The 23,186-nt window shown below is 41.0% G+C and overlaps 1 protein-coding gene across 1 annotated transcript; it reads left to right on the top strand.

Annotated features, from left to right (window-relative positions):
- Positions 1 to 48: 48 nt before the first annotated feature.
- On the top strand, positions 49 to 21,719 carry DYNC1LI2 (dynein cytoplasmic 1 light intermediate chain 2). Its single transcript, XM_034425360.3, has 13 exons — positions 49 to 483; positions 2,459 to 2,532; positions 2,996 to 3,112; positions 4,360 to 4,590; positions 9,280 to 9,443; positions 10,230 to 10,323; positions 11,228 to 11,363; positions 12,375 to 12,486; positions 13,905 to 13,964; positions 15,848 to 15,889; positions 16,170 to 16,287; positions 17,511 to 17,630; positions 18,405 to 21,719. The coding sequence occupies exons 1-13, from the start codon at positions 200 to 202 to the stop codon at positions 18,509 to 18,511; spliced, it is 1,659 nt and encodes a 552-aa protein (XP_034281251.2). The 5' UTR covers positions 49 to 199; the 3' UTR covers positions 18,512 to 21,719.
- The last annotated feature ends 1,467 nt before the right edge of the window (positions 21,720 to 23,186 follow it).

Genomic DNA, 23,186 nt, shown 5'->3' on the forward strand with positions numbered 1-23,186 from the left:
CTAGGGGTCCCTATTTGGCGCAAACTGGGCGGCGGCCCCGAAAATATTGAACTCATCGTCCAAGCGAAAAAAACCCGCTGCCGTGGGTGTCCTCAGAACTGCCTGATCGAAAAGAATGTGGGGGGGGGGTCAGCCTTCCGCGTGGGACCAAAACTTCCCCACCTTCCAAAACCACGCCGCGTATAAGTAAAAGCCACCGATGAAGCCACGAACGGGGCGACGGAAAAGGCTTCCAAGAGGGGGAAGGGCAAAAAAAAGAAAAGAAAAAGAAACAGGCACCCGTCGGGGACAGTCGGGGTCCTTAAGCCGAGAGTGTGGGAAAGCCGGGGTCCTGTCGGCGGAGCCTGGGCGGATGAGGTCACTCTTTGTGGCGGCTGCCGTTGGCAAGATGGCGCCGGTGTTGGCAGAGAAGAAGCTGCTGGAGCCGGACGGGCCTTTGGCTGCAGACCTCCCCAGCGAGGAGGAGGAAGGCCAGAGCCTCTGGTGAGCAGCCGGGCAGGGGCTTCGGACGGCGGGGGGAAGGCTTCGGGGGGCCTGGGCGTGGGGGACGGCATTGCATCCTTTCCCCCTCGCAGGTGGGAAGCGGCTTTGCAGGGCCGCCGCCGCCGCCGCCGAGCTCGGCTTCAGCCAAGGGAGCCCCGGGAGGCCCGTTTTTCCCGGCGAGAAGGCTGAGCTCCGCCGCCCTTGGGAGGGGCGCCTCCTGCAGCTGGAGCCGCGGGGGGAGCTTGCCCTGCCCGGAGGGTGGAGTGGGGGGGGGCTGTTGCTCCTTCCCTGCAAAGCCGACGGTGGGCGGCAGCCTGGGTGCTACTAACTTAGGGGCATGAGGCAACTACCACACCCATCCTCCCCTCTCGCCATCATCCCGCCTGGAGGTTGGGGTGGGGTGGGGGGGGCAGGTGGATGAGAGCCTTCGGGGAAGCCTCTGCCTGAAATATGGGGCTCCTGGCGCTGCATCTTCCCTCCCTCCCTCCCTTCCTCCCTCCCTCCTTCCTTTGGGGGATGCAGAATGCTCTCTTTTTTTCCCCCCTGCACCCCAAACAGTTGCTGGTTTAAAATGTCTCTGTTTTCAGGTCTCTCTTAAGTAGGATGCCTCTAAAATATTATCCTTAATACCCGGAGCTTTAATCCTTTGCAAAGGAAGCGGACCTCCTCCAGCTTTGACATGGCAGTTTTGCGTCTCACTGTCTCTTCCTTCCTTCCTTCCTTCCTTCCTTCCTCCCTCCCTCCCTCCCTCCCTCCCTCCCTCCCTCCCTCCCTCCCTCCTTCCTTCCTTCCTTCCTTCCTTCCTTCCTTCCTTCCTTCCTTCCTTCCTTCCTTCCTTCCTTCCTTTCTTTCTTTCTTTCTTTCTTTCTTTCTTTCTTTCTTTCTTTCTTTCTTTCTTTTTATCACTAGCATTTTGTTCCTCCCTGCTTGGACGTCTCGATACAAGCAGTTTTCCCTAGCTAGCCTGATTTGTTAGGATGCTTGGCTGGCGTTACTTTCTATACTGGTTTCCCTAAACCGCCTCATGGCGTTTTCCACTTTTATCAGTAGGCTGCTCTTTATTTTCATTGATAGTTCCCTTGGTAATAAGTTTGCTTTGTAATGAATGAATGCTTAACCGTGGCTTAAGGAATGTGTGAATATTCTGAACTCTTTGAGTTGCCATGCATTTTATTTAGAAGGAGCGATTCTTACCTCTGGCTTGTTTTGGGTTTTGTGACTCACTACTATAATCTGTTGTGAAAGAATGCTCTAAAATATGTCAGACGGTGAGAATAAACGCTTTTTGGTTTGTGTACTAGATTTAGAATGTTTCTAAACAGTTAACAAATGTCCAGGAATTTTTTTGTTTATTATACTCACAATCCTTTCTGTATAATTGAAATATTGCAGAGTCAAATTCTTTAACAAGAGAATAGGTGAATTCCTGCAAAAGGTAGAGTCAGGCCTTTGACTCCTGGTACCCAAGCCTTGTGGGGAGCAACTTTCCATATTATATGCAATATATAACCTTTAGTTCCTTATTTATTAAATTTGTACAGCTATCCATCTCATGCTGTGTCATGTTTATAATGGTTGATCTCAAAAAACGTAATATTGCACTGTTGGTTCATACTCAAAATCCTAGTCTTAGTTCAACACTAATTCATAAAAGGCAGGCTTTCCCTCAATTTGTCTAAAAAAAAAAGTATGGTTGTAGTCTGATATTATAAGGCCTAACATGATTAAATGTAAATGTAAAATATAAAAAAAAAATTCTGACCCAAGGGTTTAAATATTGATTTACTGTTTGGAAATGACATTTGGACATATGAAAACCATAAAAAGCAAAAAAAAAAAAAAAAAAAAAAAAGCTGATTCATTTTTTTATAGGATGGACCTTCACTTCTGGTTTTGTTTTGTTTTTTGTCACTCATCCTGTTCTTTTGATATGTATCTTTCATCCTTGACTAAAAATAATGTTACTTCAATGCAGGTTATCAATATTGAGTGAAGTCTCCACCCGCTCAAGGTCTAAATTACCATCAGGCAAAAATATTCTTGTCTTTGGTGAGTATCAGTGAATAGCTATGGGAGGCTATTGGTTCTCCAAGAAGGTTAACTGATGAAAGAAAAAAGCCATTTAACTTGGACGAAAGCCTTGGTTGAGAGATTGAATATACATTAGCCAGGCTTCACATGGTCTTGTGTGCATTTTGTGACATAAGGCCTCTAGTGCTTCTTATAGACTTAATGGGATTTTTTCCCCCAGTTTTTCTTTTTGAGAAATAATGTTTCCTTTTTGAAGAAGAAAATGAAAGGTAATTGATACTTAACAAGTTAGAAAGTGGAGGAAGCGTGCAGCAGACTGGCACCATAAAGAGGCCTGGCTTTGTTTAGCTGTTCTCTAAAATGAAATGTTTCTTCAGCTGCTGTGAAGGTACATACAACTTGTCAATTCAAAGGCATGATGTGTTTTTCTTTTAAAAGATTATCTTCCTATTTCTTCTCTTCCTTGCAAACATACTGGCAGGTGATGATGGCTCTGGTAAAACAACCCTGCTGACTAAAATCCAAGGAGTAGAGCATGGCAAGAAAGGAAGAGGGCTGGAATATCTATACCTAAATGTCCATGATGAAGATAGAGATGGTAAAGTCCTGGTTTTACCTGCCTTTCTTTTGCCTAAAGTTCAAGGCCAGTTTACCTCAAAGATGTTATTGTCAGAAGTTTAAGTGCCTTTATTCTTTTCACTTTCTTTTATGTCTGGTTCATTCTCTCTTTTTTCCTTTGATGCCTACATTCAGGCAATTAGCAAGACATGCTATTCCCACCACAAAATATGGCCCTTAATGATCTGTTACCACATTTAGTACATTCTGCCTCATCATCTCTGTTAGCATTTTTGTGTGTGTGGAATGTACCCCCTCCACTTTTCACTTAAGCCTGGTTTCTGTCCATTTCTCTATCCTGTATACATTTTTCAGAATCTTCCACAGCCATTCTCCTGACCCTCTTGTTGCTCCGTTCGTACAATCTGAAAGCTTCCTTTTTGACATTCACTCGTCCAGCTTCACTGCTTTCAGAATTACTTGATCCTTTTGTCCTTTCTGCCCTGTGCATTTAAAATTGCTCGTCAGAATGCTTCAGCTGCCCTACTTTTTCTAAGCTTGTCCTCAGAACTCACCTTTGAAAAAAGCTGAGTACTGCAGCATTTCCAAATCTGGTACACTCTGGATCATCCTTGTCTTCTGTGACCACAATAAACACAAGTGGATCTAATTTAATTTCCCAAAATATTAAATTAAAAGATAATTATGCATAAATAGTTGTGGTTTTGTGAATTTTGTGATGCAGTTCTCTAGTCATAAACTATGTAAAAACGAGGGAGCTGTCTGCCTCTAAATATGCTATTCAAGTAAAAGGCACAACATTTAAGAAACATTTCTTGCAAAAGTCATGAATCAGGAAAAACACAGGCACTGGCGAAATGCTCATGGAACTTCTGAAAATTAGTGTGGAGCTAAGCATGTATACAAAGTGATGCAAATTGTAGCAATAAACTAAGAAAGACGAAGCAACCGAAACCAGAAGATTTATCCATCCATTTATCCAGATTTATCCTTGCCAATTTGGAAAGACCATCCTAGTATTTTTAGGTAAGAATGTCTGAAATAGCTGCACATTCTCGTACTTAGTTAGCCTCTGCTTCTCTCCTCTTTATCTCATTGATGCTGAATTCTTGTTTGTAGTCTCCCTTGCAAGCAAAGTTGTGCTATATTTAGTACTGGCTGTGCACTTGGTGCTTTAGAAGTTGTCAGTGCCAAGTATGTTAATGGATGCTATATCTTTTAATGTGAGAAGAATTTCCTACTTAAGAGGAATTGTCTCCTTTGCAGATCAGACTCGCTGTAATGTCTGGATTCTTGATGGCGATTTGTATCATAAAGGTCTCTTGAAGTTTGCTGTGACAGCAGAATCGTTGCAGGAGACTCTCGTAATCTTTGTGGCAGATATGTCTAGGCCATGGACTATTCTGGAATCCTTACAGAAATGGGCAAGTGTCTTGCGGGAACATATTGATAAACTGAAAATCCCACCGGAAGAAATGAGAAACATGGAACAACAATGTAAGTTACGTGAGGCTGACATTTCTTTAATGTCCGTGCACTTTATTTAGAAGAATGTCCGTAACTATACTGAGCCAGGCCAAAAGTCCATTAACTAAGCACTGTCTACCTTACTTGTCTGCTGCAGTTTGTGCTTGAGTCTCTTTGTTTTAAACAGCATTGCTAATTATGTGGATTTTGTAAGGGAACGTGTAATTTGTACTTGTTCATGTAATGAAGAATTGGTCACCCTGGGAAAGTAGGTTTGTAAATAAATAATATCCCTGTTCCATTTACAGTACAATTAAAGAAATGTTGGAATGATATAGGTAGGGTATCTTTCATGAGTAACCTTGCAGAGGTTTACACTATGAATGAGGGCATAATGGGTTAGATCTAAATTTGATAGTGCCTGGAGTAGAACATTTAACAGTGATGGTTCTTGAGTTAGTCATTACAGAGTTGCTTTGTTGATGAAATGGATTTGTTTTAAGCAGGATTGTGTTTCAAAAGTTCTGTGGCTTGTAAGAAAAACAATATATGGATAAAGCAATAGCACTTAGACTTATATACCGCTTCATAGTGCTTTACAGCCCTCTCTAAGCATTTTACAGAGTCAGCATATTGCCCCCAACAATCCTCATTTTACTGACCTCGGAAGGATGGAAGGTTGCCTTGAGCCGGTGAGGATCGAACTAGCAGTGAGCTGAATTATCCTGCAATACTGCATTTTAACCACCATGCCTCTTAAGATCTAAATATCTTAAGCTAGAGCAAGCTTTCAAGTTGCTACTTCCCTTTTAAGGAATATTTGAGGAAAAAAGCAACCATGGAATACTGCTTCCCAAAGCTGCTTTTGTTGAGATTGAAGAGAAATTGTTTCCCCCAGTTTTGACAGAGGGAAGTCATACAAAGCTGGTGCCAAGACTTCATGCATTTGCCCTGATTTTCCAGGAAGTCATCTTCCGTTATCGATAGTCAAGTGTGATTTGATGTTTGCCTAATACTAAATTTAGACCTCATTTTCCCTTCCCTGTTTGCATTGCTGGGCATCTTGCTTTAATTTTAATCTGTTTCTGCAGACATTGATTCGTTCAAGTATGGATTCTTGGCAGCTCTTGTGCAAAGCCCACTTAAAGTATTTTCAGATTGCTGTGTCTTTGTACAGGTAGTCCTCGATTTACGGATCACAATTGAGAGGTCAAAGTTTTTGTTGCTAACTGAAATGTTTGTTAAGTCAGTTTTGCCTCATTTTACGACTTTTTACGACAGTTGTTAAGTGAATCTTTGCAGTTGTTAAGCTAGTAACACGTTGTTAAGTGAATCTGGCTTTCCTATTGTTTTTGCTTGTCAGAAGCAGAGACGGTCTGGAAGTTGATTCATGGCAACTGAACTTTTTTTCTGTTTTGTTTTTGTTTTTTTTTAAATTTGATTTATATGCCGCCCTTCTCCGGAGACTCAGGGCAGCTTACAATGCGTTAAGCAATAGCCTTCATACTTTTGTATATTTTATACAAAGTCAGCTTATTGCCCCCACAAACGGTCCTCATTTCACCTACCTTAGAAAGGATGGAAGGCTGAGTCAACCTTGAGCCTTGGAGAGATTCGAACGAGCAGAAATTGCAGGCAGCTGTGTTAATAACAGGGTGCGTAGACCACTGTACTGTCAAGGCTCAAGGTTTGAAAAGGTTTGCTGCTTAGTCAAGTAGCTTCTTCAGTCTGACCGAAGAAGCTACTTGGATAAGCAGCAAAATGTTTCAAATCAAAAAAGAAAAGCCAAGTTGCCATGATTCAAGTTTCAGACAATTCTACCTGCATGATTGAGTATCTTCATTGACAAGCAGAGACAATGGAAAAGTTTGTAATTGTGGTGGTCCGCCAGCAGCTTGTGGAGCTGGCAGCAGAGTCAGACAGTGAGGAGGCTGGGGAGGACCATGGGCCAGTCCTGAAGTCTCAGGAAGGCCCGGACGAGGGCTTTGCGTCAGAGGCAGATATGGGGCCAGGGCCATCTGGGGGTGATACAGCTTAAAAGAGCAGCAAAGACTCTTGGGCTCTTTGTAGGAAAGCAACATTGCTAAATCTGTTTCTATTCGGCGTCTCTTGTTCCTGAACTTAGTGGGGCTTTGCCAAGAAAGGCCTTTGACAGGGTGCCAAAGAAGATAAAGGTTTATGATAAGCAATTAATTTGGACTAAGCTAATAGTTTTGTTTGGGACTAATTGTGTCTTGTAATGATTAAGTCAGTCTAGTAAAGTAAAGTAATATGATTGCAAGTCTCAGTCGCATGATGTCTTGCTTATCAACCACCTTGCTTAGTAACAGTTGTGGGTCCCAATTGTGGTCAGTTAGTGAAGACTACTACAATTCATGCAGAATGAATTGATAGTTAACGTGCACCTGGTGAATGCGATTGGTTTATTTACAGTTTTTTAAAATTGTTGAAGAATGCCCTGAGTTTCAACTTACTGGTTGATATATCTTCTAAATTGCGTTTCTGAGGATTATTTCAAAAGCACAATGATGAATTTGCAGTCCTCAAAGCTCACTTCTTACAATGGGCATTGAATGGTGCTTGCACTGAACTTTAGGAACTGCAGGGATGAAGATCTGCGTGGCATTGACTCGATAGAAAGCCACTGTCCAAAATCAAATAGTAGCAGCATTTTCAAATAACCAGTTTGTTTCTTTATTTATGACACACATGTATGCCGTGTAGTGATGATCAGGATAATGGTTGATTTATAAAAAAGCAATTGGGGCTGTAGAATTGTGGAGGTCCATCAGTCAAGAGAATCATTTAAAAACATTTTTTAAAATACCATCTCTTGTTAGAAAAACAATGAGTGTGTCATCAGAATTTCTATTCCAAACATTTGGGCACCGTCATCTTTTTCAAGAAGTATATTCTGGCAAAGCACCTTCCACTACTTGACACAAACACCTCTGGCCTCAATGTGACACTGAGCTCATATTATGCTGGTGGTGGGAAAAAAATCCTTAAGGTTTCCGAAGCTGTATCATGTGAGTTTATCAAACCCATAAATAATTTCAAGTACAGTGGGTCAAAGAATCCCTTTCTTCTGCCAAGAAGTTATGTGCTGTGGATTGTATTATTCCACATTTATATGGAAACTTAAATGAACATGTCCGTTACAGCAGAAAAACGCCTGCGTTTGGAATTTTGCAAAACACACAAGTCATTTCCCTGGATGTAGTAATGATTGTTGTGGATCTGTGCCCGAAGTGAAAGTTTCCAAAGCTATTGAAAAATGCAAAGAAGATGAATGGTACTGGGGTTTTTTTTTCCACCATAGAAGGCAGGAGTTCTTATCTTACCTAAGGAAGCAGTCATATAAAACAGCTGGGGCAAGACTTGCCATAAGTGAAAGCTGCTCAGAGTTGTATGCAGGTGACGTACAAATGTAATAAATGCAGTTGTGCACAGCTGCCTCTCTTAAAAATATCAGCTCCTTCAATGTTGAGCAGTTTAGAGATGAAACATTTGGCATGCTGCAGATGTTTGACTTGCCTGGCTCTTGGTAAAGCAAAATTTGACTTGACCCCAAGAGTCTTCAAGAATGGATTGAGCTAAAACTCCATACAAATGGATTTCAGTGACTTTAAGATGCTACATTTGTGCTGTTGGAGTTACTAATAAATTTGCACCCTCATTTGATAATGTACTCACTATTTGGGACATTTATCTTCTAAGGCAAGATATTCTTGCGTTTTATCATGTAGATCCGTGGTGGGAAATCTTTGGCATGCGTGCCACAGGTGGCACGTGTAGCCATATCAGTGGGCACACGAGCGTTGCCCTAGCTCAGCTCTGGCGCGCGCTAGGTGGGACCGGAAGTCGGGAAACGGGCCATTTCTGGCTTTTGGGTTGGTGGGGAAGGCTGTTTTCGCCCTCCTAAAAAGGCTCTGGAGCCTGGGGAGGGTGAAAAACGGGCCCACTGGGCCATCGTGCCAAAAGCGGGGGGGAGTGTGGGTGGTGGGGCGCATTGAATTATGCGTACGGGCATGCGCGCACGCAACCCCCCCCGCTCCCCCCGCTTTTGGCATGTGATGGCAAAAAGGTTAGCCATCACTGATGTAGATGATCTCATTAAATAGAAAGGATGGCATTTTTTGGCAGGGTAGTGTTCACCAACCTTGAAAATATCTGCAACCATTGGGATATTAAATGTAAAAGCTAGGAGTACAGTTTCTGAAAGCCTATTAAAAGAAGCCTTGTTTTCGGCACTTCTGGTCTTTTGAATTTTTAATATGCTGAATTCTTATAGGGTTTCCTCTTCCAGAAAACCTGGCACAGATACAGCTCTCTCCCCCCCCCCCCCTTTAGCTGTCTGTAGTAGTTTACTGAAAAAGCCTTAAAATAATGAAGCCTTGAAGTTTCAGAGTGGCCTCCCCAAATCCATTTTAGAAAAACATTTTTGTTTTGAAGAAAAACTGTTTCTACATTGTGAAGGGTTCTTGGAGACCTGGAAGATGAAGTGGGATAACTGGTAAACATATTAAAACCATTCTGAGAAAAAAAAAATGGATGGTGTGTTTCCCCCCTTTTTTTTACAAGCAGGTGCTTTATCCTAATTTTTGCTCTTTCATTTCAAACAATACCTGCTTTTTTTAATAAAGAACATTTGCAACAGTAGCTACAGCTTTTAACCTAAAAGACATTGTTTAAAAGTAAGTATATGTTTTGTTGTAGTTGTGAAGATTTTTCAAGAATATGTAGAACCGGAAGGAGGTTATCAGGGATCCCCACAAAGAAGAGGTCCATCAGGGCAAGATGAGGAGAATATTGTTCTCCCTCTCGGAGAGAATGTGCTGACTCATAATCTTGGGATTCCTGTGGTGGTAGTTTGCACAAAGGTAAGCTTGAAGTCCCACTCATTGCCAAACCCACCCATCCCATTTATACAATGGAATTGAATCTTGTTACTTCAAAGAATGAAATCTGATTTGTGGGGAAGATGGTTTTTCCCTCCCTCCCTCATATCTTCCTTCCTTCCTCCCCCCCTCTTCTCTCATATCATCTCCCTCCCTCCCTCTTCTCTCATATTCCCTTCCTTCCTTCCTTCCTTCCTTCCTTCCTTCCTTCCTTCCTTCCTTCCTTCCTTCCTTCCTGTTTCGTTAACATTAACATCGGTAATGATACCTTGAGCACTTTTGCATATTCTTTTTGATTTCAATAATTCTCACATTTCCCATTCTCTACAATCCAGGAAGAACATTGAGTTTCGCTTGCTTCCTTTTTTTTTTCAGGCTTCCCTTTTTTTTATGCTAATTTTAGACTATTCTGCCAAATATTCGAAATCACAGGAGATCTCTGTTCTAAATTTACACGCTACGCAGCTGAAGTATTAAATAGCAAATCAGGTCTAAGAAGTTGCATGTTTTTGTATTGGATAAAGCTGCCATGGGCGCAACATTTTCAGACAGAAAAATATTGGAGAACGTTATTGTGTGTTTTTATTTGTATACATTGCCCTGAATCGTATGTTGATTGGGTTGGTTGCTATGCGAATGGTCTAAATGAATAAATACATTTGAAACTTTCCCCTTAATAGCTTCAAAGTTTGCTCTAAATATTGATTAATGCAAAAGTGTCTTCCACACTCAGAACTCTTTAAGATTCCTTTGTTTGTTTTTTTCCAGTGTGACGCAATGAGTGTGTTAGAAAAAGAGCACGACTACAGGGAAGAACACTTTGATTTCATTCAGTCGCACATTCGTAGGTTCTGCTTGCAGTGTATCCTTTTTCTTAAGCCTGAAGTGGTATATTAAAACACTACTTTATAAACTTGAAACAATGTTTAACGTGAATCCAATTCGGTTCTTTGTTTTGTTTCCACCATTGAAAACATCTAGGTTACATCTATGTTTCATTTGCCTTTCATGAGCACATATTCAAATTTAAAACCACAAAGGCCAGCTGTCAGGGTTCCAAATAATAACCCCAAAGCAATCAAAACTCTGAGGCCTGGAGTTTCCTCAAAGAATATATTTATTTGGGATATTGGCAACGGCTGGTGAAAACCCGACTCTGAAGGGCCCAGAGTTTTCCCCACTCAAAGTCGAAAGTCCCCGCCCTCCAAGTCATATGTCCATCACATGGTCCAATCAGGTCATAGTCCCAACTTCGGCTGGCTTTGGTCCACGCCCTTCCAACATCTGGTAGAGCGACCTTGGTTCCCACGAGAAAGAAAGTTAATTTGGCTCCTTTAGGAACGGCTGTATTTCTTTAAACTGCTTTAGGCTTCTTGTAATATTTTTTTTTTGAGTTTGAACACTTTTAACATTTTCATTTCTGTATTATAACTACTCTCCTTTTCCTTGGGCTTAAAATTAAAAGGATGGACTGCTTCAAATCATTATCATCAATACACAGTAAATAAACATATGGTGTTGTAGTAAAGTTTTGGACAGGTGACCAATGCTTAGCTGTGTTACTCTCTCATAGAGCTTCTCTGAGGTAAAGGAGAAAGCAACAACATATACTGTCTTGAATTTCTGAGATAAAGGCAGGATATAAAATTAGCAACTAAATATATCATTTAGAAACAGGTACTTACTTTTGAGAGACTTAAATGTATACATTTAGCACTTGACATTCACTTACTCTGCTTGGAATTTTCCTTAAACGAAACGAATAGATGGTGCAGCCTTGATCTATACATCCGTTAAGGAGGAGAAGAACCTCGACTTGTTATATAAGTACATTGTACATAAAAAATACGGCTTTCACTTTGCAACCCCTGCCTCAGTGGTAGAAAAGGACGCAGTTTTTATGTAAGTTAAAGGGCAAAATAAGCATCAAAAGGCTACTGTAACTGAAACACAATATTTTTCTGGCTTGGTGGGTCAGGGGAGACGAAACCTACCTAAAAGGTGCAAATATCTGTCTCAACTCTTAATAGAAATCTGTCTTGAGTAATATTGTCTAAATGGAATTCATCCTATAATCCTATAATAATTTGAAGAGCACCAGTTTGCGAAAGTTACATACTTGTGTTTTTTGGACTATAAGACGCACCTAAATTTAGAAAAAGAAAACAATAAAAGTTTTTGGCCTACATGCGCCCCATTTTCGGCCTGTTTTTGAGGCTTTTTTGGCCCGAAAAAAGGGTCGAAAACGGGCCCAAACCCTCAAAAACGGGTTGAAAAAGCCTCCAAAACGGGCTGAAAAAAGCCTGAAAATGGGGCATGAGGAGGCCAAAAAAATGGCTGCTGGGTGGGCGGGGCTTCGATAATATTTGGTCTATAAGACACATAGACATTTTCACCCCCTTTTGGGAGATAAAAAAGTGTGTCTTATAGTCTGAAAAATACAGTAGTTTTCATGCTCTGTGTAGACTTAAGTAACTTCTTGGGATTGGTCTTTTCTGGTTAGCATTTCATCTTCATGCCTTTGGCTCTTTTTTGAGAAATGTACCTAGCCTCTGAATTCCCTTTTCTCTGTACCTTCCAGAATTTCCTTTGAAAATTGTTGAATTTCAAAGGAGGGTGGTGCGACCCCCCCCTCCCTCCCCAGTGGCGATAAGCACTGAAATTAGTTTCATTCATTTTAATCATGAAATAAAACTTCCTACTTCCCAAAACCTGTGAATGAAATTATTTACAGGTGTGTAATAATTTCATTCACTGGAGCCCTCCTCCTCTCCTCCCTGCCCATCAAATAAATTGTCTGCCTCAATTTACAAGCGTCTCTTTTCAAGGGGGAATAAAAGACAAGCAAAATCACGCCTTTATGTTCAAAACACATTACTGAAAAAAATGCATGAATGGTAATTCTTTCCCTAGACCTGCTGGCTGGGACAATGAAAAGAAAATTGCAATCCTACATGAGAATTTCACAACAGTGAAACCGGAAGATGCATACGAAGACTTCATCGTAAAGCCACCTGTAAGAAAGGTACAGCTTGCTTTGAACTCTGCTCCACCATCCTTCATATGAAGCTAGCTGCTGGTCATTGACACCGAAGTTCATATTTTAAATTACAGTAAACTTTTGTTTGGCATCAGTTAATGCGGAGTAGTGAATCTGCTAACTATTCACTCATGAAATACTTGGGAAAGTGCTTCTTGGGACTCCGTTGACTTAACAAAGAGCACTTATAAAAAAACAGAATGCTACTTTTCACCCCAGGCAAGGAGTTGTAATTTGGTATGGAAAAGACCAGGATAAAATGGCTTGGATCCAACTAACCATGAGTGGAAGAGTGTTCTGAGACATAGAAGCCTTCTGAGGAGGCCTTTGATGTACGTTTCCCCTGCCTCAGGCACACGATTTTGCAGGAGGAACCCAGAAGATATTTCCTTCTTAACTGCCTAAGTTTATCAGCCTGGCAGCCATCTTTGTAGCCCATCAGCATCTAACTTGTGCAGGCTGTGGCTGCTTGTGCCTATACAGTCTAAAAATGCTTGTCCAGAAATGGGAGTTAGTCCCTACAGTTCCTACACTCTGGCAGCAGATCAAGGAAGCTGATTACTCCTCAGCTGTATCTGAGAAAGTCGCTCTCTCCGTGCAGTAAGAGAAGCCATCGGCTTCTTTTGCATATGGAGAAAAGGAGCTTTTCCCAGAACGGAGCTGTGTTCCACCCCTTTCCATGCACAGAAAATGAGGGGATATCATTTGCAAAGGGTTGTCCTTGCAATGTCCATGGGCCATCTCCAGGCCTTCTTATCTGTATTGATTTCAGGCCAGAGTGACTGTTCAGCAGGACTTCTTCTAACCCAGGGGTCAGCAATCTGCGGCTCTGGAGCTGCATGTGGCTCTTTCATCCCTCTGCTGCGGCTCCTTGTCTGTGGTCGGCTCCACAATTGATAGGGCTTTCAGTTAGGACACGTAGAAGAAAAAGGAAGCCGCGCTAGGAGGAGACTATGGTGGGGGAACAGGAGGCTTCTGGTTAGGACATTTGTGGCTTTGAGTGTTTAAGGTTGCTGACCCCTGTCCTAACCCTAAAACACCATGCTAAGAAAGGAAGTGGAAGGGAAAGCGCTACCATAGCCAGAAATTTGCACGCGGCTCGCCTCTTTCTGCAGTTTCCACATATTACATCCCAGGTTGGGGGAGGGGGCGAGTCTAAATTTGTACGGGTGAGAGGGACACCCTTGTGTATTGTTTCTTTCCTTGTGTGTGGTTTTTTTTCCTAAGATCCAAACAGGTGTGCACATCCACATTTCTTGCATTTATTACGCCAGATGTTGAGGTGTATAATAATCTCCCTCCGCTCCTCCCCCATGACTCCTGTTAATGGAGATAATTTCAGATAACTGAACATCTGTTTATGAGAAAACCCTTTCCCCCCCTTTTTTTATTTCCCTTGTCAGTTAGTTCATGATAAAGAGTTTGCGGCAGAAGATGAGCAACAATTTCTGATGAGGCAGCAGGTAAGTGGAAAAAAACGCTATTTTCTGTTTTTGCTTGTCTCTGGGGCTTAGGCTAATTTAAAATAAGGTCTATGCATCATGAGGCTTTGGGTCTCAATGCAGCCTCCTAAGTCTCCCTTTTTGTAGCCTTTGCATCCCTTTTTGATCACAGTTGCAGAAAACCATCTTCATGGTTTACTGGCAGGTAAAACTCAAAACATTTAAACCTATATCTAAAAATAAACTTTCTCAAATTAGAAGAACAACATCTTGGTCTTCTCCACATAGCATTGACTACTTACTGTGTTTTCCCGAAAATAAAACCCTGTCTTATATTTTTTTGAACCCTGAAATAAGCGCTTGGCCTTATTGTCATGTGCTCAAAAGCCCAATTGGGCTTATTATCAGGGGATGTCTTATTTTGGGGGAAACTGGGTAGCATTATTATCCTACCACTACAGACCTGAATCCACCTCTTTTTTCCTGTGATAGTAAGTCTTCAATTAATCCCCAGTAAGCAGAATCCTTGCCCGAAGGACCAGGGTGTAAAGCTTCAAGGGAGAAAAATAATTCCCAGAATTTACACACAGAGCAAAAGTGTAGCTTTCTATGTTTTGCATGGTGACTTTCTCTCAAAACAATTCTTGGAATTGTAGTTGTCTGATGCAGTGAAAGAGATTACTGTGTCTGGTCACATGGCGGCTTCTCTAGTTCGTGGATGAGCTGTTTCCTTAGGATAGTTTTGAACTTTAATTTAGAAATACTGCTTTTTTTTTTCATTTGAAACTAGAGACTCTGATTCGCTCTTATCAGACATATATAGCATAGTGCACAAATAGTCACCCTGATGCTGTTGAATACATCTATCACTCCTTCACTGTTAACTGTGCTAGATGGATTTGTGTTCACAAACATCTGGAGCGCTGTTCATTGTGCCTCCATAAGTGAGTGAGTGAGTTTGTTTGTATCCTGCCTGTTCTGACCTAGGCTCCCTTAAAAAAAGAAGCAGGAATTGGTCCCGGCAAAAACCTCTTTTATTGACACGACTGTGAATTACTTTCATTCACAGTCAGCAAGGTTTATCCAAACAGTTTTTCCAAGGAATATTTCTCAACACAACTTATCTCGCTTGGCAAGCTGCCACGTAACTTATTTCCAAACCCCAAGAGGAAGGCAAACTTTGGCACAGAGTCTCTTGGAGTCACGAACAGAACTTTTCACTCTTGAAACTACCGAACGAACGAATTGTTTCCTGCAAAAGCCCCCTCCCCATTCGCTCTTCTTTTGTTTGGAGGGGCCAATCATCTCCAAGGTGTTGGTTTACTCCCAAGTTGACCCTGCTTTCTTAGTTGTTCTTGTCTTCTGGCAGCTCTGGGCATGCACACACTGGGAACGGGCTCCAGCTGTTCCTCTGCCTCACTGCTGTCTGTCTCCCTTTCTGCCTCCGATGCAGAGCCCTCCTCCGAGCTTTCCCCAGCCCCCAGGACTGGCCCATGTTCCTCCCCAACCTCCTCACTGTCTGACTCTGCTGCCAGCTGTGCTGGCTGCCGGCAGGCCACAACACTACCTCTATTATTTTTACAAATAACTCAAGGCAGCCAACATATTGAAAACTCCTTCCTCAGCCCAACCAACCCTTGTAAGATTATAACTAGAACTAGCCCAGCCTCCTGGTGATTGGCCCTAAGTCATGCAGCCAGCTTTTATTCCTAAAGCGGGACTAGAACTTGGAGTCTCCTGCTTTCTAGCATTGTGCCTTGAGCACTAGGTTGGAGTTAACAGCCACATCATTTCTCCTCTTTTAACAATATAAAATCTCAGTAGGAAAAAAAGCTTTCTAAAATATAATGCTGTATTGTGGTTCTTTGGATAATCAGTTGACAGGACTGTAACTTTTCTTTCAGTTTTTCCTTGCCAAGCAGCCGGCAACCCCTACCAGAGCTTCTGTGAGTATACATAGTTAAAATCGGTTACATTCCATAAGGCAGTATAATCAGATAAGAGAGAAAAATATGAAGAGTAATCCGCCAGTGAACGTCTTGTGAATGTGAAATTGTTTGACAGATGATTGCGCTGCACCAAGGGAAATATGTATTTTATTAATGACTTCAATTCGTCGTCGTACACAGCTTTTAAAAATCATAAAGGGGGGGGAGGAGGTATTTTGCAAAAAGATGGCATCAGTAAACCACATCCTGTTGCTTTTTATTATTATTTATTATCCAGGAATCTCCTGCCCGTGGCCCTTCTGGCTCACCCCGACCGCAAGGCAGGACAGGCCCTGCCGCCGTCCCCAGCGCCTCGCCAATAGCATCTGTCAAGAAGCCAGATCCGGCTATTAAAAGTATGCAGTTCACCTTACCAATGTTTGTTTCTTTTTGAACTTTGCCTGGGTGCAGCCTTTTATGGTCTCTTGTTTCAAAGGCTATGGGGATATTTGGAAAGTTTTTTTGTGAACTGCTACAGGGATCATTAGCATAATGAAACTTGCCATTGTGAAAAAAGTATAATCTCTTAAATGCAATTTAAAAAAAATCTTTTTCAATTATAGCGTTAAAAAAATCCCAAGTCTCACCACCTGCTTTAATCCTTCATTGGATATGGGATGTAATAATTAGAGGTGTATCTTCATAATCCATGCCCAAGCAAGAAGATAAAAACGTTTTAGAAAAGCTAAGATGGTTTTGGAACAATAGTGGATCTATAGCTAGAAAAGGCAGCAGACCCCTCCCCACCTCAAGTATCTAAGCTTACGTTACTCAAATACAGATATAGTTAACTACCGAAGCTATAGTAAAGTAGTATGTTTTGATGAAGATATTATGGTTTTCTTTGAAAGCCAGTGTAGTCTACTGGTCAAAGTGCTGGACTAGAGATTAGAGGAACCAGGTTCTAGATCTCCCTTAGGCCTGGAAGCCATCTGGGTGATCTTGGACCAGTTATGCCCTTCTTAGCCCAAATCATCATTGGGACCTTGTGACAATAACTCCCTTGTTGCATCATGCACTTTTCTGCAAGAAGTCGCTCTCATGCAAAAAGAAAAGGATGTTGCAATGAAATGGGAAAATGGGTAACAAGATCATTGTCAGTTGAATACACAGATACACCATTTTGCGGGATCCAATCTGGGTCGGTCACCAAGACCAGAGGTTTTAGTCTTCCAAGGTTTTGGACTCGAGCTCAGGGGCACATCCTCAGGGAACTTCACTCTAGCACAGTGTTTCTCAACCTTGGAAGCGTGAAGATGGAAGCAGTGCTGGCTGGGGGATTCTGGGAGTTGAAGTCCACTCATCTTCAAGCTACCAAGGTTGACAAACACTGCTCTAGCAGAATGTAACATTCCGGTCCCGATGACTGACCCAGATTCGGTCCTGCTGTAACATCATTCTGGGATACGTCTATTTGCCTTCAGACAAATTTTTCCATATAATAACCTTTGACATCAGAAAGATACCAGTATCGTGGTTTTCTTCTTTTATTTCTCAGCTTCTGTTTTGAAAGTCGATTTCTTTTAAGGGTCAGTATCCCACTTTTGCCCATTTTCGGTGTTTGCCTCTTCCTCCTTAGACAATGCTGCAAGCGAAGGAGTGCTAGCCAGTTTCTTCAACAGCCTCTTGAGTAAAAAGACAGGTTCTCCCGGGAGCCCTGGTGCAGGAGGAGGCGTGCAAAGCACCGGCAAAAAATCAGGTACTGTCCAAAAGAAGCCGTTTCTCCGTAATTTAATCGGGCCCATTTACATGCAGTACTTTGTAATCTGTGGTTTTAATCAGGGTGGATTTGATTCAAATCAAGTCGATTTAAATCATGATTTAAATCACTAGTAAAAAGGGTTGATTTAAATCAACTCGATTTAAATCATAATCTTTAAAGAGCAACTGTCATTTCTGTCAACCCTCCTCTGACCCGCTGTTGACTCACCGACAGTCCCAGTCACTTTAATGGGATGGCTGGTGATGCGGCAGTGACCTAATCAGGTGAGGGATGTGGTGGGCAGCAGGTGAGTGGATGCCCACTAACAGACGCTGCCATGATGGATCTGAAATGACAGGTGCTCTTTAAATGTAAGGACTCATTCTTGCTGGTCGTTAGAATCTTTGATATTATTTGCAAACAAAATGAAGGTTTCCTATTTAAGCTTGCAGAGCTTGGATTCATTGAACTGAGTTTACCAAAAATGTAAATATTGCAGAATATACAGCCTCATGCTACCTAACTAAGCTCCATTTCATGCTGAATAAAGTAAATAATTAATTGTATCTTAAATAGAAAACTAGCTTTAGATAGATTTTTTACTCCAAAAGCATTTTATTAAAATAAATTTGATTAAAAAAATCCGATTTAAATTTTTAAAAAATCAGATTTTAATTTTTTTCTAAAAAAAAAAAAAATCATCGATTTTTATCCATCCTGGTTTTTAGTTGATTTTCTGCATACGTATACTGTGCCTTCCTTTTTTTATAGGGCAAAAACCTGTTTTGACGAATGTCCAAGAGGAGCTGGATAGAATGTCTCGCAAGCCAGACTCGGTAGTAACAACCAACTCCTCTCTGACAGAGAACGAAGCTTGAGAATCCTTGAACCTCCATATGTAAATGACCAAATAGTGATGTACATTGACCTGATAACACCAGGAGCTGATGTGGCAGATGCTATCAGTTTTTTCTTGGGGAAATGAAATTTAACCTTCATTGGCTTGTCCCGGTGTCAAGTGCACATTCAGGAAGTTTTGCGTCTAAATTTCCTCTGTTTTACGATAACCATTTTAGAGTTTAAATAGGGCATTTCTCTTAATTTGGTTGCAAGCAATAGGGAGAAGCGCACAGAAGCAAGAGGTGGAGTTCCTGCTGAAAAGCCACGAGCTGCTGCTGGCACGGAGGAAGCGCCAAGTCCTCTCTCTCTGTTTTTTTTTTTTTCCAAGTTAACCGGAGTTGGCCATGAAAATGCGTACTTGTGTTTGTAGAGGGTGCAATGTAGCAGAATGTTGGTTGGATGATGAGTGTGTGCAAAATGCAGTGTTTTGAACGGATAAAGGCAAGACCTGATCAATAGAAGCGAAAAAGCACGTTGGATGTAAATCAGATAATCATGTCGGGAAAAATAAAATAAAATAAAAATGCCTTTGCAATTGGGAAACAGAAAATACGAGCATCATGGGAACTATTCCAATGGCATTTTTTTTTCCAGTTCTAATAAGAAGATACATAAAATGTGGTGGGTGCTCTTTTTGTCATAACTGACACGGGGAGAAACTTGTTCAGACCAAGTGCCTGGCACAGTGTGAGATGTGTCTTCTCGAAGGTGCTTGAACCTCTTGTGCACTATTGTACAAACAGTGTCTGTTTAATTTTATTATTTTTTTTTAATTTTATTTTAACCCGGTAACTTTGATAGCTGGGTTGAGATTTTGCATCCTTTTTTTTTTTTCTCCCCCTGATAACTTTTTCTTTTTCTTTTCTTTTTTCAATACCAACCATCTGGCCTGTTAAAGAGGAATGAGGGACATGTCATTTCTCTGTAATGAAATGGAAACGCAAATCTTTCTTTTGTATCCAAGAGTTAATTGCAAAGGTCAACACTGATTTTCTGCCTTAAGGCTTTAAAAACCCCTATGGTGAGTTTGGGGTAGCCTCCAGAATTCTTGTTCCGGATTGGATTTTAACAAAGGGTTGTAGGTATACGCAGAAGAAAAAAAAATGCAGACTTACGTGACTTCATTACATTTGTGCTTTACCCCTTCGGTGTTGCCTTTTCAATGTGGAAATGATTTTGACGGTTGGCCCGTTGCTGCTCAGATGAGTTCCCTTAGCCACTTGGAGTAAGACTCCCACAGTTAACCGAAATGGCACTTTTGAGTTTCTGTACAATTTATTTGACAGAGAAACAATAACTTATTTGTACCAAACTTGTTTGTAAGCAACACATTGGAGGGATATACCACCATGGATTATGCAGAGTTTACTTTGTATTGATAAAAAGGTTTTTGTGTTACGTTAAAATCTTGTTTCCGAATAGAACCACCCTAATATTTATATACCTATATCTATATATATTGTTATATATATGAAATAAATTGACCACTAACACATTACTGGATGTAATTGCAACCCATGTGTTGTTAGAGAGAGAGGCCATTTCTCTTCGTTTTTGTAAGTCTGTCTAATGCTAGCTAGAAAACTAAGAGTATTTACTTGCATTAACAAAAAGTATGTTTACTTATGTCAGTTACATTTTTTTTAAAAAAAAAATACATGTTCAACTACATTATAAAACTCAGTTTTGCCCAACATTACCTGGCTCTTAAACTGAGAAGTTGTGATCAGGGAATTTGCTGTGTTTTGGCTGCCATTACAAGCCAGCGTAGGCTTTGTTATATCAGGGATCTCCAACCTTGGCAACTTTAAGACTTGTGGATTTCAACTCCTAGAGTTCCTCAGCCAGCAAATCAAAGCTGGCTGAGGAACTCTGGGAGTTGAAGTCCACAGGTCTTAAAGTTGCCAAGGTTGGAGACCCCTGTGCTATATTGTTAAATTAGCCTCATGCCATCCCAATAGTAGTAACTCAATCTGTCCTCATGGCAGCGCCTTTTAAGTAACCTATATACCCTATTCAGTAACTACAGTTTGGTGCCATTTATACATGTAGAACCAGTGAGTGTTTTGAGATGATTGAATTTATGCTTGGATCTAAACAGATGGGAGTGCAACAGCTATGGGGTTGTTTTTGATGGGTTGGCCGTTCCGAAGGATGATTATGGCAGCCGGATGATTTCATGGAATTCTGGAGAATAAAACCTTAAAATCAAACTGGGTTTTGGGGAAAACACAACAAATTATTTGCTGCTGTTCTAAGAGAGCGCTAGTTAGGTCTCGAGGCCCAACCGGTCTTATTAAACATTTTGTCATGCACCAAGATAATTTACTTTTTTTTTTTTTTTTGAAAGCTGTAGACAACAGGATTTTTTAAAAAAATTTGCATAAAATGAACCTTGGATTTGCAAAACAAAAAAGGTCAATAGCATATGACTTTCCAGTTCTACAAAAGATCATTGGGACTCAAACAGAATTTGGAATGTCCCCCCACCCTCCTATTCTTCCACTTTGCAAGTGAATGCTCCTAGTTTTTTCAAAAGAAGGAAACTGTAAGTGATGTGATGTTTGTCAGTTGCCAAAGTCTAGCAACTTTGGAAAGCTGCACCATTGTCTTTTCTGGTGTTCTCAAGCATTAGAACCAAAGGCCAAATGCAAAACAGCCTTTATGTTTAAAAGTACCATTAAGATTTTTTTCAGGATTCACTTTTATGGAAGACTGTTAGAATTACTACCTGGCTCTATTTATATTGCATATAATAATTGCATCTGCTGTTCACGTTTAAAGTAAAGTAATAATATATTGGACTTGAAGATAAGGCAAATATAAATCAGTTAAGGATTGGCCCGCCATCCAAAATTCTTGTTTTATGCTGCTTGATTTTTAAGTTTGCACTTCTATTGGCATTTTAAAACTCGTTTAAACAGAACTTGTACGTACGTATTTAATTTAACACATTGAAAGTGACTGAACTTAACCATACCCATGCTGTAAATGAAAGTTCTCTCTCCTGTATTCAGTTTATCGATGTTTTTAACTTTTCAATGGAGACTGCAGATGTATCCAGCACAACCCTTAGTCCAGTTGTATGGCTTTAACCAGGTGCAGTCCTGTGGAACCTTGCTTTCTAGTGCTGGCGAAAATGAGGACATGTCTTTAACGGCTTCAAATAAACACCAACCAAGACGATTTACCTGTGTGGAGTCACCTTTTCTTTTTTCTTTTGGCAAGGTGGGCCATTTTGAAGAATGATAAATGGAAGCAAATGAAGTTTTGAATTCTTAAATATAGAGATGATCAGCTTTTTTCTTTGGGCGGGTAAATTTTCTTACCTGTTTGCTGAGAACGTAGAAAGGACTGTAACTAAGCAGCCGAACGACTGAGAAAATACTGTCTGAAATCCTAGAAAGGCAGACTCATTCAGCATACCAGGGAAGGGCAGTATGCAGATGATGTGGTCCCCCAAACTGAGAACATACTGTCTGAAATCCTAGAGGGGCAGAATCGTTCAGCATACCAGGGAGGGGCAGTATGAAGTTGACATGAACCCCCATCACTGAAATCCTTTAGTCAAATGAATGACTAGTTTTCAGCCATGATTCCCCCTCCCTGACTAAGGATACTAAAAGTGTCCACTCTTAAAATCCCCATCCCCCACAAAAAAGTGCACAACTATTGTTGCTAGTTTTCAAGTGCATTAATTCATGTCTTGGAGGGTTTGAAAATGAGAATGGTAACTATTCCTGCAGTCTCCCTGATCCTATTTCCAACTTTTAAAATAGACCAAAAAAAATGGGACAGTCATGCAGGTTTCTTGAGAAATTGCAAGCTGCAGGCCTATAATGGGCCGAACCTCGCTTGGTGAGTGATAGCTTCATAATCTTCTAAAATGTAGAAAAAATCCTATACTTTCTTGGATGGGCATCAGTGACTATTTTGGGATATTTTTCTAAGTAAAATGAATGCAATGAATTGCTATATTGCGTGGAACTTAAGGGGCCCTTAGAGCAGTGTGTCTCAACTTTGGTAGCTTGAAGCTGCTGGCTGGGGGATTCTGGGAGTTGAAGTCCACCCATCTTCAAGCTTCCAAGGTTGAGAAACAATGCCTTAGAGTGTTATCTTCCAGATGTCCGTTTTCAAGATCCATCCCAACAGAGTGATTCTTTAATAGGGATAGGATATTTCAGAGGCCCTCGCTGAAAGACACTGGAGGCTCAGACCTGGATACTGGATTAACCTTTTCAGTAGTAGCCCTCTGCCTCCCATTTAGCTGCACCAGGTGGTTTTTTGCAAAGTGATAAAAATACTCCTAAGGGAGCATTTGGATTTAATTTACAGACCTATGAGTTTGTAGCTTCATCATTTGTTGATGTAATGGATGTATTTTATGGTTCTATTAATGTTTTACTCAAATGCTGTAAGCTGCCAGAATTTGAAGAGTAGGCAGCATATACGGTACATTTTGGTAAAGATCCATCAACACACTCCCTAGAATAGCTCTGAAGTCTTTAAAATCTCCTTAGAAAATAAGAATAGTAAGTATCTGTAACCTGGTCCTTTTTTTTGACAGATTATCATCCAAATAATTCTCGTTTTGTCACTAGCTGCCCACTCACTCATTCTAAGTAGTCCTATTTTCTTCCCCCGTTTGAAGGG

Source organism: Pantherophis guttatus, chromosome 11 (assembly GCF_059756535.1).
Source record: "Pantherophis guttatus breed Tessera chromosome 11, ASM5975653v1, whole genome shotgun sequence".
NCBI lineage: Eukaryota > Metazoa > Chordata > Lepidosauria > Squamata > Colubridae > Pantherophis > Pantherophis guttatus.